At 54.1% G+C, this 14,981-nt stretch overlaps 1 protein-coding gene across 3 annotated transcripts in view; it reads right to left on the bottom strand.

The window, feature by feature from the left end:
• Window positions 1-3,685: 3,685 nt before the first annotated feature.
• Window positions 3,686-14,981, bottom strand: part of LOC126047383 (CCN family member 2-like) — a 43,875-nt gene continuing 32,579 nt past the window's right edge. For all 3 annotated transcript variants that reach the window (XM_049820949.1, XM_049820951.1, XM_049820950.1), the window contains 4 exons: window positions 11,251-11,464; window positions 7,088-7,339; window positions 6,436-6,644; window positions 3,686-6,224 (listed from right to left, as the gene is read on the bottom strand). In XM_049820949.1, the coding sequence (XP_049676906.1) occupies window positions 5,913-6,224; window positions 6,436-6,644; window positions 7,088-7,339; window positions 11,251-11,464 (987 nt within the window). In that variant the 3' untranslated portion in view covers window positions 3,686-5,912. The remainder of the gene's footprint in view (window positions 6,225-6,435; window positions 6,645-7,087; window positions 7,340-11,250; window positions 11,465-14,981) is intronic.

The raw sequence follows: 14,981 nt of genomic DNA, 5'->3' as shown, positions 1-14,981 counted from the left end.
CTCAGCTCCGTGTCACCCAAAGCTCTGGCACGGGTGCAAGTTACTCCCACAGACTAACCAGGTTACTCCGGCAGAAAGAGGACGCGGAGGGGAGCATGCGCACCACTGCCAGCAGCCCTGACCCCAGCTCTCCCAGAGCCCCCTCCGTGCGTTCGTTAAAGCCTTAGAAAGGGAACAGCTGATGGATGAAGAGGGTTTTGGCGTGCACCTTGCAAGAACCTGACTTGCTCCCGTGCCCCAAGGCAGCTCCCCACTGGGGGGGCAGCAGAGATTTCCTCACACCGACAGCCTTCCCCATCCCCAGCCATTTGCTCCGGCTCACCAGGTCTCACGGCACGTGTGAGGGTGCCGGGGGGCCGTTGGTCCACCCCACACCGAACCACAGCCCCACGCACCTTTGCACAGCCTGACCTCACACGGGGCGTATGTTGCCCGACATCAGCCCCTGCCCACCCGAGCTGGCAGGGCCGGCCAGCAGCCTTGGCAGCGACCCCACTGCAGGCAGCTGCCAACACCGCCTGACCCCAGACTTCAGCCCCACGACGGGGCCAGCCCCACAGCCCCGCTACAGACCCCGCAGAGGACAGTGCACCCCAACACCCACTCCCGCAAACTGCAAAGCAAATGTTTATTTTTCCCACGCGGGAGCCTCGGCGTAAAGCAATCCTCGGGCGAGGAGGCGGCTGCCGGCAGCGCAGAGCCAAGGCACACCCCTCCATTGCAACACAGCCCTAAAGATAGCCGCTGTCCCCTGCGACTCCGGCCAGTGGCTCGGACCCTGCGGCACCTGCCGAGCCCACCGGGAAGTGGGGAAGCCCCCAGCGCATCCCACAGCACGGACTAGCGAGCAGGTTTCACCGACCCCTCGTCCCTCTACGGCTGCAGGAGGGCAAAATTCAGGAAGAGAAGAGACTGCAGGAACCGCTGGGGACGCGAGTCCCGCTTGCACGCTCCTCCGGTCGCAACGTCAGCGCAAAGCACCCCGTCTAAAAGGGGATGTGGCGAAAGAAATCCCCTGCTCCCGCAGTCGCGCAGCGGGTAACAGTGCATAAAAGTCGATGGTGAGATTTTTAGCACTGCTTGGTTGAGCGCGGCATCAATCGGCACCGGGACAGGTATCGATGGGAGGAGGCGGCCCCCGCCACCGGCTTTGGGAACCGTCTCAGCAGGCGCAGACGGCGTCTTGGAGAGAGGGGACAGAGTGTGGCTGCCCCAAAGCTCCAGGCTGAGCCGACTGCGGCTCAAGCGCAACCCCAGCGAGCACCGGACACCTCCGGGAAATCACAGCCGGACCCAGATGCCAACGCGGGAGCTGCCTCCTCCCAGGGAGGGACGACCAGCGCTGCTGCTGTGACCATGGGGTGTGGGGGGGGCAGGGGGACCCCCACTCCCCGAGGTTGCACCCACCTTTTCCCCTCTGTTGCAGCAGTGGGAACAACACCGGGGGGCGGGGGGGGAAACACCCCAGTCCCAGGGTTGGGATCCCGCTGTGGGGCAGGGCCCCCGCGCCCTCTGTGCCCCCTTCCACCTCCCAAGCCTGAGCCTGCTCTGGGCCCCTCCACTGCCCCCCCCAGAGCACCCCAGCCCTCCCCAACCCATATCCTCCCCCTCAGCCCCACACACCCCCCAACCCCACTCGGGGTCCCTGCTACAGCCCCAGTGCACCCGATCCCCCCCCACATTCTCCCCACACTCGCACCACACCCTGCCTGACACCACTGCCCCCACCCCCCCACCCCAAGCACCCCACATGCCCCCTTCTGCCCCATACGCTTCCTGACCCCCTGCAGGTGCCTCCCTGGTATCTCCCAGCCCCAGGACACCCCCCATCTCCCCCTACCCCCCTGCCCCACACCTCACTCACTGTGGGTCCCCCACACCCAGCCTGACCCTCCCCCCAAAACCCCAGAGCACCTTAAAGCACCTCACATCTAGCTTGACCTCTATGGATCCCCCTGGCTCCCCCAGCCCCCGGTCACCCCCCCCCGCCCCTCACCCCACACCTAGCCTGACCTCACCCCACAGCACTCCAGGTCCCCTCATAACCTCCCCACTCCAAACCAGCCTGACCCCCCCACGTGCCCCCCAGAGCACCCCAAATCCTCCTATAACCCCCCACCCCATAACCAGACTGACCCACTACCGGCCCCTCTAGGGAGCCCCAAATCCCTCCATAACCCCCCCAACCCCACAGCCAGCCTGACCTCACTACAGCCCCCCACCAGAGCGCCCCAGACCCCCCTATAGCCCCCCCTGCCCCATAACCGGCCTGACCCCACTGTGGGCCCCCCAAAACTCCCTGTGACCTCAGCCCACCCCACAACCACGCCGGGCCCCCCTTTAGCTCCCCCCCCCCTTACCCGGGCCGGGGCCGCCGCTCCGCTCCGCACCGCGCTGCCTCCACCTGCACCGCAGGCCCCGCCCCCACTGACGTCAGCGCGCGCCCCGCCCCCCCGCGCCGCCGACCGCGCCCACTGGCTGCCGCCACCGCCCGTCAGAGCCGCGGAGGGGGCGGGGCCGCCGGCGGCGCGGCGCTGCAGTGGGCGGGGCGGGCAGGTGACGGTGTGGCGTCACGGTGGGAGAAGGGGCGGGGCCAGGAAATTCCCCCCCACCTCCCCGCGAGGGGGAGCGCGTGACCTCAACGCCGGCCTCCGAGTGCCGCCGTGACGTCACCGCCCCATATAAGGAGAAAGTGTTCCCGCGGGTTCCCCCAGGCACCCCCCCGGGCCGTGGGTACCCCCGGGCGTGTCTGGGTGACCGGCACAGCCAGCCTCGCCCCAACCCCCCCCCCCCCCCCCCCCAAACCCGGCGGAATCGGCTCTTTTCTAGATCTTTACGGTCATTTTCACCCGCCTCCTTTTTTTGGTCCTTTTTTTTAGGGGGGGAGAAGAAAACAAACAACCTCCCTCCCTCCGCAGCGGGTCCCCGCACGGCTCCGGCTGCCCGAGAAGGCGGGGGACACGCCCGGGCTATCGGTGCTGCGCAGGCGGCGGCTGCGGGCGATAAGGGGGGAGGGGGGGGGGAACGACCGGGACGGCCACGGAGGTGGGGGCGGGCTGGAATCGTGTCCGTCCCCCCCCCCCCCCCCCCCGTCAGCACCAAGGGTCCCACCGCCCTCTCTGCCAGCCCCGGCGGTGGCACTGGGTGGCCGGGGGAGGGGGGTGCCCCCTGCCTCGGGGACAGGGACGGGGTGTCCCTGGAGGGAGGTGCCTGGTGCCACCTAACGGCCACCGCCCTGGGGACACCGGCAAGGACCCCCCGCCCCCCCCCCCAGGGCCTCCAGAGAGCGACGGGACGGGTCCTGCTCCGGGCTCAGCGCCTCGACACCCCCCCCCCCCCCGCAGCTCCCGCTCGACCGGGGCTTGTCCCCCCGTGTCCCGTCCCGTCCCCCCCGGTCACCTGCCTCTCCCCAGGGAGCCCTAAGCCTTCCCCAGAGGAAGAAGAAGGTTTGGGGCGGGGGGGGGGGGGAGAGGAAGAGCCTCTCGCCCCCACCGCGGTGCCGGGGGTGGGAGAGGGGGGAGCCCCTGGCTAATGTGATGAGAGGGGGATGAATCCGTAAGCTGTTAAGCCGCTGCAAAGCCCCTCGCGTTCTGGCCCCGTTATCGCCGACTTCTGCTCACATCTGCTCCCAGGGTTATTTTTAACCGGGTATTAAGGACTTCTGGGTCCTTAAGCAGGCGGGGGGGGGGGGGGGGGGGGTCTGTGTGTCCCCTCCCAGAGGTGCCCATGAGACACCAACACCAGCCCCGCTGCTGTTCGGGAAGGGGAACGGCCCCCCCCTCTCTCCTGTGGACCCCCCCATCCTCTCCGCAGCCAGCCATTGGCTTTGAAGAGGATCCCAGCACTGGTCCCAGCAGGCTGGTGGCACTGGGGAAAGACTGTAGGGGAAGCCGGGCAGGAGCCTTACACAGAGGGATGCTGCCAGGGATATAAAAAATAAAGAGATATTTATTAGCGTTGAGTAAAGTGCGACCTCAGCGTAGTTTTACACTCAGAAGCTGTGTAAACAGCAGGAGAAAAAAGTTCAGAGCAGACCTGGAGGGCAAGGGGAGAAAAGGCCCCGAGCGAGGTTGTACTAAAAGGATACAAGAACTGTACAAAGGCCTTTAAAAAAAAAAAACCAACATCAGATAAATTATTTACAGTTCTAATTGATTACAGGAGGCTGAAGGCTCATGAGCTTCCGCAGGCTGAGAGAGCAAGAAAAGAGGGGCCGAGACGAGACACAGGCCCCGAGCTAGCGTTTCAGCGGAGTTACGAGCTGCAGGGCAATGTTTATTGATGGCTGGGATTATCCTCTGGCATCAGGTTCTGCTTTGGGGTGGCAGTTGTGGTGGGGTAAAGCCTCAGTGCTGCAGCATGACCCCTGCTCCTGCCTGGCCGGGACAGGAATTCATCATGATTTCCAGAGGTGAAAGGCCAGAAAGATTTAAGGAACAAGATCCGGCACTTTACCTGGATGTTTCTGCTAAAAATCAGCACACATTAAATGCAATTGGTAAGACTTCAGAGACACCATAGAGCTGCTGAGGTGCATGGGGCTGCATTGCTCCTGGCTGTGCCGGCCAGGCTGGGGGCTTACAGGACCACTCCTGTGATGGTGGCCTCTCCTGGAGCTACAAGTTGGCCATCAGCACGTCACTAACGGCAGAGACTCTGCACAGGTTTGGCAAGAAGGGAATCCCAGTGCTGGAGACTCCAGCACCACGCAGCTTTCCGTGCCACTGCCTCAGTAACTCTATTTACAAATATGGGCATTTTTCTTGCCAGTGCCTTAAATTCCCTGGGGAAGACCCGAGCTGAACTGCGTTCCTCCAACTTGCGACCCACCAGCAAAGACTCCAGAGCCGAAACGTCGCTGCAGCCCCACTGTGGATGTGCGAGCCGGCGGAGTCCAGGCCCTCTCCCACCCCAGAGCCATTTCTGAAGAGCTTACCAAAAGGGACAATAGGACATGCTCATCACGGCACTAAAAACACTGCCCTGCCAGCGCCAGAGGCAAAGCTACAGCCTGGCCAAATCCGTTTTTCTAAACTCCTTCCTGGGTTCAGATCTTCTGGAGAAGGCCCTGAGCCACACTCCATCTCCTGCAGTGACACTACACAACTGGCTGCTTCCTTGTCTTCACCATCATCCTCACTGGCACACAAGGCGAAAAGGAATTTAATGGGGGAAAAATGCAAGACCAGCCTTGAGCTGCCTGGAGAACGGGTCGCCCAGCAGATGATCCAGCCTCTCTAGGAGCAAACAGATCTGGAACAAAGCTGCTGACGGGAAAGCACACGGGAGGGTGAAAGGTGGGCACTAGGATGGGGAAGAGTTTTTGCCAACTTGTTGGATCCAATTAGCCAAAACTAGTTGAAAAGCTCAGCAGAAGCCCAGCACCGGGCCAGGACCACTTTCCTCACTGAGAAGCTTTGCATCAACACGCAGCAGAGCCCCACTCTGCTAGAAAACAGGCTGCAGAGCTCGGCTTTAGCTCAGGCCTCCTGGGCTTCCCCTGTCCCATGCTCTGGGTTTGCCGCATGGTTTTGGCAGGCCAGTGGCCACAGGGAATCGTACCTGCTGTGCTCTCAGCTGGACACAGGCTGGAGCCACGCGGCTTTGATCCACTCTCCCATCTGGTCAGTGGGAACATGGATCAAGTTTGCAGCTCAAGCCTGTTTCTGGTTCCTTCGCTGACCTTTGCACCACCACGGGTGAAGGTCAGGAGCATGGAGCAGATGGGGCTGTGCCCTCACGCACCTCGGCTTGTTAGGAAGGCCACTGGGACCACTGGTGGCAAACGGTGCTGTTCTGAAGAGCACAGCCCCTCACAGAGGGGGAAGAGGCTGCATTGACCTGGGACACAGCCACGAAAGCGCTGCAGAGCCCTCTTGACACCTTGGCCTGTGGATCTGGCACGGAGAGGGCTACTGCCTCTCTGTCTTGACGTGGTCTCCAATCATCCTCCTGTGATAGGTGGCCAGAAAGATGTCATTGTCTCGGGGGCAGTCGTAGTGGCAGGAGCACACCTTGATGAACATCATCTTCCGCTGGAAGAAGTCACCCTCAGGGCAGCGGAATTCCACTTCCACGGTGCTGGTGACGTATGGGGTGCAGCAGCGGCCGTCCGTGCAGCTGCCGCAGAACTTGGGCCGGTAGGAACGCGTGCTGGTGCAGCCCGAAAACTCAAAGTGGAGGCTCTGGCGTGGCTTTGGGGTCCGCACACACTTCTTCCCCTTCTAGGGAGAGAGCAGATGTGTTAACAAGGACATGACAATCAGACGAAAGGTCCACCGAGGCCTGTGCTCTATCTCTGTCACTGGCCAACAGGACACAGAAAAAGTGGAAGCAGAGAGCAAACCCTCTGAGATGGGCTCATGCCTGACAAGTACCTAACCAGGTTGTCCCTGGCATTCACGGTGTTGTGTCCCCTCTCCCCAAGCCCAGTACCTTGGTTTTCTCCATGGGGAAGTCGCAGGGCCGGACCATGCAGAGCCGGGTCTCCTTCTCCAGGCGGCACTGGGGGTTGTCGTTGGTTACTCGGGCAGAGATACCCATGCCGCAGCTCTTGGAGCAAGCGCTCCACTCGGTGGTCTGCACCAAGCAGTTCTCCTGCAGGTTATTCAGCTCCGGCTTGTGTGCTGGATCCTCCCTGAAAACTGAGCAACACGGAAGAGACACAAGATGAGGTTCAGGGCTTGGGATAAAATGTGGCAGCTCCATGGCTGCTCCCAGCTTGGTCTAACTCTTCAGGAACAGCAGCAAAGGTCTGATCCACCCTGTGAGCTACTCAGCCTCTCAGCAGGAGGAGGACGCAGGCAAGCATGGCGCCATTTCCTACCACGGCCCAGCTCCAGCCAGCTCTGCTGCAATACCAGAGGGTGTGCGTGCCTCCCCGCAGCACCCCCGCAGCATCGCTAAAGTCTCACCTTAACGGATCTGGAGTTCAACGCTTGGTACCCACACCACGGTGCACCAAGTAAACAGTCACCTCCAGTTTCAAACCAGATGTGACTTAGGGCCCCGATCCAAAGGCAGTTTGGATCCACCCCTATCCCCCAGCAAACAGCTCCCAGCCCTGTCGCGTCTGCCCACCACTCACCCGCCATGGCTGTTTCGAAGCGGTTTTCCTCACTGCCCTCCTCGCAGATCCACTCTTCACAGCACTTATTGTGGAACTTCACCCGCCGCGGGTTGGGGCACTCAGGGGATGGCAGCCGCAGGTCATCGGAGCAGAGCGGGATGCAGCCGATGGCCCCATCCATGCAGATGCACTGCAGCTTGCAGGTGGGCTGGAAGCTCTCTCCGTTGTGGTAGATCTTGCCCAGCAGGTCACAAGTCGCGCCCTCGTGAGCTGTGGGAAGGGGGAAGAGGAGGAGGAGAAGCTGAGCAGATGGTAGGGGGCTAGCAGCACGGCCTCTGCCTCAGGGGTTCACAGGGCTCCTGGTGGGGGACCAGTGCCCACACGCAGACTCTCCCCTGCTCTGCCATCCCAATGCTGGACGCAGCAGAAGTTGGCGCTTTTCATATTTGTCTCCCTGGACCCAAGGCTATTCCTGACATCGATTTTTGGAAGTTGGCTCCAGCTGTGCCAGACCTCCCAAAATTCTCTAGAAAAATCTCTTCTCCACTTGGATGAGCTACTAAGTGGGACTTTGTCTTTACAGCTTGTAAACAGCCTGTTCTCCAGTCAGAGGTCTTCCTGGCCAGCTCAGAGAGTGCCCAGGCAGCGGTGTTGTGCAAGATGCATTCCTGACACGACACGTAAGCCAGCAGCTTTGTTCCTTGTTACTCTTAGGAGACCAAAGGCAACATTCTCCTAAGAGCAGTTGGTTCCCCACATATCTAAAGGTATGTACAAAAGGGAAATAACACTTTGGGTTTATGACCTTTTTGGCTCTTCTGTGATGCATGAATCCTTCCAGCCACAACTTTTTCTATTTCTCTCTGTTCTGATCTCCAGATCTCTCATCTCCAGGCCTCCTACGAGTCTTTTACTCCTTACCGATAAAACTTAAATGAGCAAAAAAGGAAATGCAACAATATCTGACACATAGGAGCAATCTTCAGTCTGGGAGTGCGAGCAACGCTCACAAGTTCTTACGTCTGTATTAGCCAACATTTTTCCAGTGGAAGTTTTCCAGCAGAAAACTCTTATTTGATTAAGAGTTTTGCAGGCACAGATCAATGTCAGGAATGTTTTCAATGAGAAACAACTGAAGCATTTTAATTCGATATCAAAGATTTCCTTTATGCTCTTACAATAGCTCAACCAAAATACTTGTTGGACAGTATCCATAGGGGGAAGCATTTTGCTCGGGTAATTATTTTAGATACTATAAAGATCAAGATGAAACATTTTGATATAATGGAATTGGAAAGTTTTGACACAGCCAAATGAGTATTCTAAATAACTCATGGAAAGTTTTGAGATTTTTTTTTTAATATTTTTTTTTTCTTTCAGCCTGAAATGAAATGTTGAAATCTCAGAGTTGTTCACAGGACAGAAATCCTGCTTTTGGACAGTTCTCATCAGCTGCTGCTTTCTGCAATCCTGACCCTTAAAAAACAAAAAAAAATCCATGCAAACCTCTATTGGGAAGTTAGCAAAATGAAGGATTCTTGGCTGCTTGTGGAGGCTTACCAGGAAACCTGATCTATTTTCCTCTTACTCCTGCTCGCCCATGGAACATTGTCTCAGACATTAAGTGTTTGGACCAAACAAGGAGCAAGAGCCTCTTTCCATCCCACCTAGTCCTTGAGGGGACACAAATCCTTCCAGGCTGCTAGTGCCTTGTTTCTAACCAGAGCTGGATCTCAACTTGCAACTCTTTTCAATACCATTGGTATAAAAATACTCCTGTGCGCCTACTTAGAAGTTTCAAAATCCTCACTTTTTCCATCAAAGTGGAAGCCATCCACTTTCCCTCTACACAACCATTCATACTTATTTTTAAATCCTCTTTCATTGGTTTTTAGCCCGAGCCCTCTCCCTTTCCCAATGAACTGATCATGCTGTTCCCTCAGCAGCACTCCTCCCCACCCAAGGAATGGCAGCCTGTTCGGGGGTTTTATTATGTTTTCAAAACTCAATCATTTTGTCATGCCCTTCATTACCCTACAATGACCTCACTTTCCTGTTGACCTGATCCAATTAAAGCACCAAAGCAGATTGTGCCAGCGGAGTGAGACAGCTCTTTCTTCACCAGCTCCGCTTGGCACCGCTGTCGCCTCCCGCCTCCAAACACCAAGTCCAGCCAAGGAGACTTTTGCCCTTTTCTGCAGGGAATATGGCAGAGCTCAAGTGAGCCGCTCCACTGGCCGCAGCTCTGCCAGCTCCCTGCACCCATCCAGGCCACCCTACCACCCTTAGGCTCTCCTACTCTAGAGTTACTACGGGATCATCTCTACCCTTCTGATACTCCAGGGTCTCTGCAGGAAGGGAAGAATTCCTCTGCAATACGTGAAATGCTACATACTGTGATTAACATTAAACAAATACACAGTAATTTTCACTCTGATGGTTCCCTTCCTATCTCTTCTGATATGGCCTTCAGGCTGGTACCCAACCTAGCAGCTTTTCCCATGACACCTGAACACCTCTCTGCTCCCATCACGTCTTACTTGGATACCTGTAAATCCTCTCCTCTATTCACAAACACTGATCTTTCTCCTCATTCAATTCATCGCTCCACCTTCAGCTTCTTTCACTGCCTCCAGAATCCCCCATCTTCCAAGAGATCAGTGTGGACATCAGAAAAATATCACCCAAGGACATTACATCCCAAAACTTCAGTCCAATTTAGGGAAGATATCCTGGTCAATGTTCACCTGGGACTTTTGCCATGGAAATCTTAATTTCTCATTTAAAGACAGGAAGGACAGTTGCGGTCCTCAAGTCTAATTTTCTACACAGCAGGGATCTGGGACTCTGACTCCAAAATCTTTGTATCAAACCCATATGTCATGGTGAATACGAAGCACTTTTATTAGACAGATGTCCAGTCTTCATGTGAAGTCTGAGATGGAGACTCCTCCACACTCCTGAGTAAATTGTTCCAGTGATTTAGTTACCTTTACTCCACAAACATACACCTCATTTCCCATCTTAATTAGGCAGTCTACAGCTTACACCCAATGGATGTTATTACGCCTACGTTTACCTTATTAAGCTTCAATCATCAGGTCTTAGGTGTATCAATGCCTGCAGAAAGTACTAGGAAGCGCATGTGGTTTCTAAAGATCACAATAACTGGGGGAGAAAGGCTAAACAACTTATAAAAATTTCTCATAAGAAAAGAGAAAACACCTTCTACAAGTTAAATTCATTATTTAGATTTAAAAAGTTTGTATGTGATCCTGGCACTGCAAAACAGTGCAGTTCCACCCCAAACCCCCAATGTCCCTGTCTCGGGGTGGTGCGAGTAGTGCGGTTGCTGGACCATTTCCAGACATGCCCCGTGCAGTGGCTGAACACTTCCCAAAGCATTCACCTCAGCTTTCCAGCCCTCCTGCCTTCTTCACTATTTTGAAAAGCTTGGATTAAAAAAACGGTCAGCTCCTGGCAAAGACGGGGCAGAGGAGTCTTGTTTTTAAACAAAGAACAGGAGACTGAGGAAATACTTTTTTTTCCTCTACACCAAAATAATTTTTGCATGCTTTAAAAATAGCTACTAAACAAAAAAAATCAAAAAGATTTTTCTTTTCTGGCTAAAAAAGAGGCACCAAGAGAGAAAACAGGTCTGCATTTGTATTTACCTGGCTCAGTAATTCTCGTGTTCTACTTACACACTATTTGCAAACGAGTTGTTCAGCTCTTTCCACCCACGTGCTACAGCCAGAAATATGGTATGCCTTTTGCATGTAAGCAGTCGAGTGCAGAATGCTAATCTCCAGTGCAAGGCAGTGAGATTTTGGGTGAGATTTTCCAAGCAACTGTACTTTCCAGTAAAAGTCCAGATTGCTAGTATTTACCCACAGGTGCTACAGGGTTAGAGGATGTCTCCTAACAATGTCACAGGAACAAAGGAGAGTCCCAAACCCCAACTCATGCCTTTAGAAACATCCTTCATTGCAGGAGGAAGTAGGTTGCATGTGTGAAGGTATCAGTGAATTTGCTGGCTCGCAGGGCTGGCACAGATCTCACAACGTGATGCTGGATGAAGCTCCAAGCGCTGCAGGAAATTCTGACGATGCCGTGGGTTTTCTGGGAGGTCTGAAGGGGCCACAAGAAAACCGCACAATAACAGAACATACAGCTCTCACCTAAGCAGATGCCGCTGCCTCTGTGGATTTTGGAGAAGTCGCAGTAGAGTCCCTTGTGATGATCACAGGGTTTCTGCAGGGAACAGAGCTCGCCAAGCTGCCTGGCACACACCTTGCAGCAACCACAGGCATCCAACACATGGCTGGTGCCAGGGGGGCACTGCAGAGGCTGGGAGGGACACTGGCATGGATACGTGCAGGCCTGCGGTTCTACCTGGAGGGCAAACAAGCCATGGAGAGAATGAGTCTCCCGCAAGCCAGCCAGGCAGAAAAATGAAAAACACAATTCTGCTTCAAGCACAGACAACCCATCAAGAGGAGGGAAGACCAACTTCACCCTCCACTGGAGAGCCCTGCTACAGAGGATGTGTGTGCAGCTCCCAAGGACTTGCAAGACTAATCTTTTCCTCATCCCTAACTCATCTGGAGCTCAGGAAAAAAAAAAAAAGATGCCTCTGAGAAGCAGGGCCAAAACAAACAGGACAAGAAGTAGCTTGGAGTCCCACATGCAGCTCAGCCCCCCGCTTCCCTGGAAACAATAAACTAGTAATTATTAACAGTAAGTAATTCCCAGCTTTTACATAGCACTGCTCAGGAGAAGATATCGAAGCACTCTGCAGCAGCACCATTAGACCCAGTCTGAAGATGGAAAAAGTGAGGTACATAGCGAAAGGACTTGCCCAAAGACAGCCAGCAGGACTGCAGCAGCACTGAAAACTGACCCAAAGGCTCCCGAGTTCCATTTTGTTCCCTGGATGTCATAGTTTCTTTGTTATTCCCAGAGATGCACCCTCTCCTCTCCCCTTTCCAAAGCATACAGTGCAACCGACCTTTCTTGGAACCTTGTGAATCTACAATTGCCTCACTTGACAGCATTGCAGAAGTGCTGGCCACCTCTTGAAACCCACCTTTTATGGCTTTTATGCCACTTCAGCAGCTAAACAGAGATCAGGCTATGTCTGAAGGAGGGTTACCTTCTCCGGAAAACCCAGGATGCTTCAAACACTCCAACAACCTAGTCTGTGTCTTCCTTGTTCTGAATCAGTTTGGAGCAGATACACCAGCCTCACATCTGGATGTGCCCAGATTTGGGCAAGATGTACAACCACAACCTTGAAAGGTGCAGAGCATATGGTCTCTAAAGATCCTCTTATACCTCCTCAGAACCACCAGTGTGCCAACTCTAGCCTGGTTTTCCGTTCTGCCCAATAAAATTCTCCAGGTAGTTCAGAGGGATGCAAGAGCACTACTCCAATTTGCAGTGCTCACATGCTGTGCGTTGCTAGATATGGGTCAGCTCCCACCCCAGGGGCAGCTGCTGCCGCAGGGCTGATACAACCCTTGCACATAGATGATGCCAGCAAAACGCTTTGGGATCCTGTATTGCTGTGAGCTGGGTGAAGATCAAAGCACCCGACAGGGCAGAACCCTCATGGCTCCCCTGCCAGACCCGGCCACTGCCACCCAGGGAGAAGGGCTGCAGCAGCTGGAAAGAGCCTGGGGGCAGGCAGGAGGGGGGGACACCTGGAACAGAAGCAAAAAAAATATCTTGCTACAGCTCTGTTTGCACTTGTTATATCCCACCCAGCCCTTGCTTGTGAAACAGCTTCCTTGGATATTGTGTTTGTCACCATTAACAGTAGTAAAACTCTTCCAGCTGTTTTGACTGTTGCTCAGAACAGCTGCTCTGACTTTAGCTCACGTGGGGTCAGAAGATGCCAACTGCTTTGTACTTCTGTAACAATCAGCACAGTATGGTGTAGGACAGGGATCTTAACTCACAAGTCCTCCCAGAGTCTCACCCTGCTCAGCAGGAATCAGTGTAATTCTCCTTGAAAACTCCTAGCGCAAAGTATTTTGGAAACAAGCCTCTCCTGCCTGTAGCCCAGCTGTTCTCAGACGGCAGTCTCAGAGCCACTCGCTGGGAGCTGGCATGTCACAGGGATCTCCTCCCGACTGCTAAAGTGCATTAAAAGATGCTAAAAATACAGAAATGCTCTCCTACTGTTTTTCATGTATGCAACTGCTGTAGCTGCCAAAAGGACATGTTATTCAACCATGGATGAGTGGGTGGGGGGTACATGAGATCATAAAAGAGGCAAAGCATTCCTAATACAGGACCTATATTAAGATGCAATGCATGCACTTAAAAAAAATAATGACAACAAGCATTTTCCAATGCAGTGTCAGCCACAGGCCATATAAAGAAACACTCTCAAAATAGCTCTCCTACTGAAAAACAAACCAAACCAACCTCTTTCAGGATAACAGAGAATGCAATGGAATTAAACCCAACCGAGTTTTCCTTCTTGCCTTCATTAATCATTGTTGGCGCCGTTTATTTCATTTAATAACTCACCCGAAGAAACTAGACCACCTGGTTTTACCTTCTGTTCACAATCAGCTTCACTTCCTCATTATATTACGGCTGCTTTTCAGCACAAGAACATCTGGACTCAGATCTCTGACGTACCAGAGACCTGCCGGGTGACTCTGCACCCCTACCTCTGCTGTGCCTCATTTCCCCCACCTGTGAGCAGAAGCATGGCTTAAAAGGCCCAATTCATCCGTATTTGCAGGGCTCTTTTCAATACTTCAAGACTTTCTGATCAGTCAGCTCAGACATGCCTCTCTTCATCACCTAGTCCACCTGGCCCCAGGGTGTGCTGGGGCTCCTGTTTGCTTGTTTTACTACTGAGCTCGTGCTATTTATAACTCCCGCTCCTCTTATGGGCCCAAGAGAGAGGAGAGAATAGGCTGAAATCTTTTTTGGCTCATGCACACTCAACCGTCAGCACTGAATAACTGCCTGGCAAGGGGAACTTCTTGAGCTGGGAACAGCTGGTAGAAAGTCAACGTTGAACCAACTTCCTAGAGTTCTCCATTACTTAATTTGCTTTCACAGCAATTTCAAAGAGGCTAAATAATGGATTATATTGCATTTGCATGGAGCACCCTCCACCCTGCATTATTTTCAAGGACTGTCTAGGCGTTGTTTCAATACAGTGCTGAAACTGCCCAAACTGTCCCAAAGAACTGCAAGGACTCACATTCAGAGCTTTGCTACAGACCCACACGTAACACAAAGACCAGCATTTCCACATAATATGCCACTGACCTGGGTGCAAAGGGATTCAACCTGGAGAACATTTAATTTCCTTCCCTCTGCAGAAGTGTCTGTCCCCAAAACTACACTTTTACCATCGTTGAGCAGGATCCTAACTTCAAGTTCACTACAGACTTGACCTTGTTGCTGTTGAGGTTAGCAGTGCATTTCTGTGAACTTTGAGAGCAGCAGAACAGAACCAGTCTTACAGAGACCAAGGCTATAGATTTAAGAAAGTGCTAAAGCCTGGAATATCAGCTCTCCCTGCTCCTGGCTTTGCTGGCACTTCTCATATCGATCACAATCACTACGTGTACATCTGCCACTCCCAGGACCGCTGAGCAATGGCCAAGCCACAACAGGAGTGCAAACAGACTAGAGGACTCCCTTGCCTGTGCTCCATACATGCTCTCCACCACTGACTCCCAGGTCCCATCTGCTCAGCTGACAAGCCAGAACAAGCTTCCTCCCAACTGCCAGTACCAAACCCAGTTACCTGGGGGAAAAGAAAAAGTGAGAATGTTCTTCCTGCTTCATATCCACATAAAACCTCTTCCCCCTACACCCTCAGGAAGGCTCAAGTTGGGGGACACAAGCTCACACCACTGCAGCAGTTCTGTGGCAT

This window comes from Accipiter gentilis, chromosome 17 (assembly GCF_929443795.1).
Source record: "Accipiter gentilis chromosome 17, bAccGen1.1, whole genome shotgun sequence".
NCBI classification, from domain to species: domain Eukaryota; kingdom Metazoa; phylum Chordata; class Aves; order Accipitriformes; family Accipitridae; genus Astur; species Astur gentilis.
Note: the sequence above shows the minus strand (reverse complement) of the source record. Positions and strands in the feature narration are given on the sequence as shown.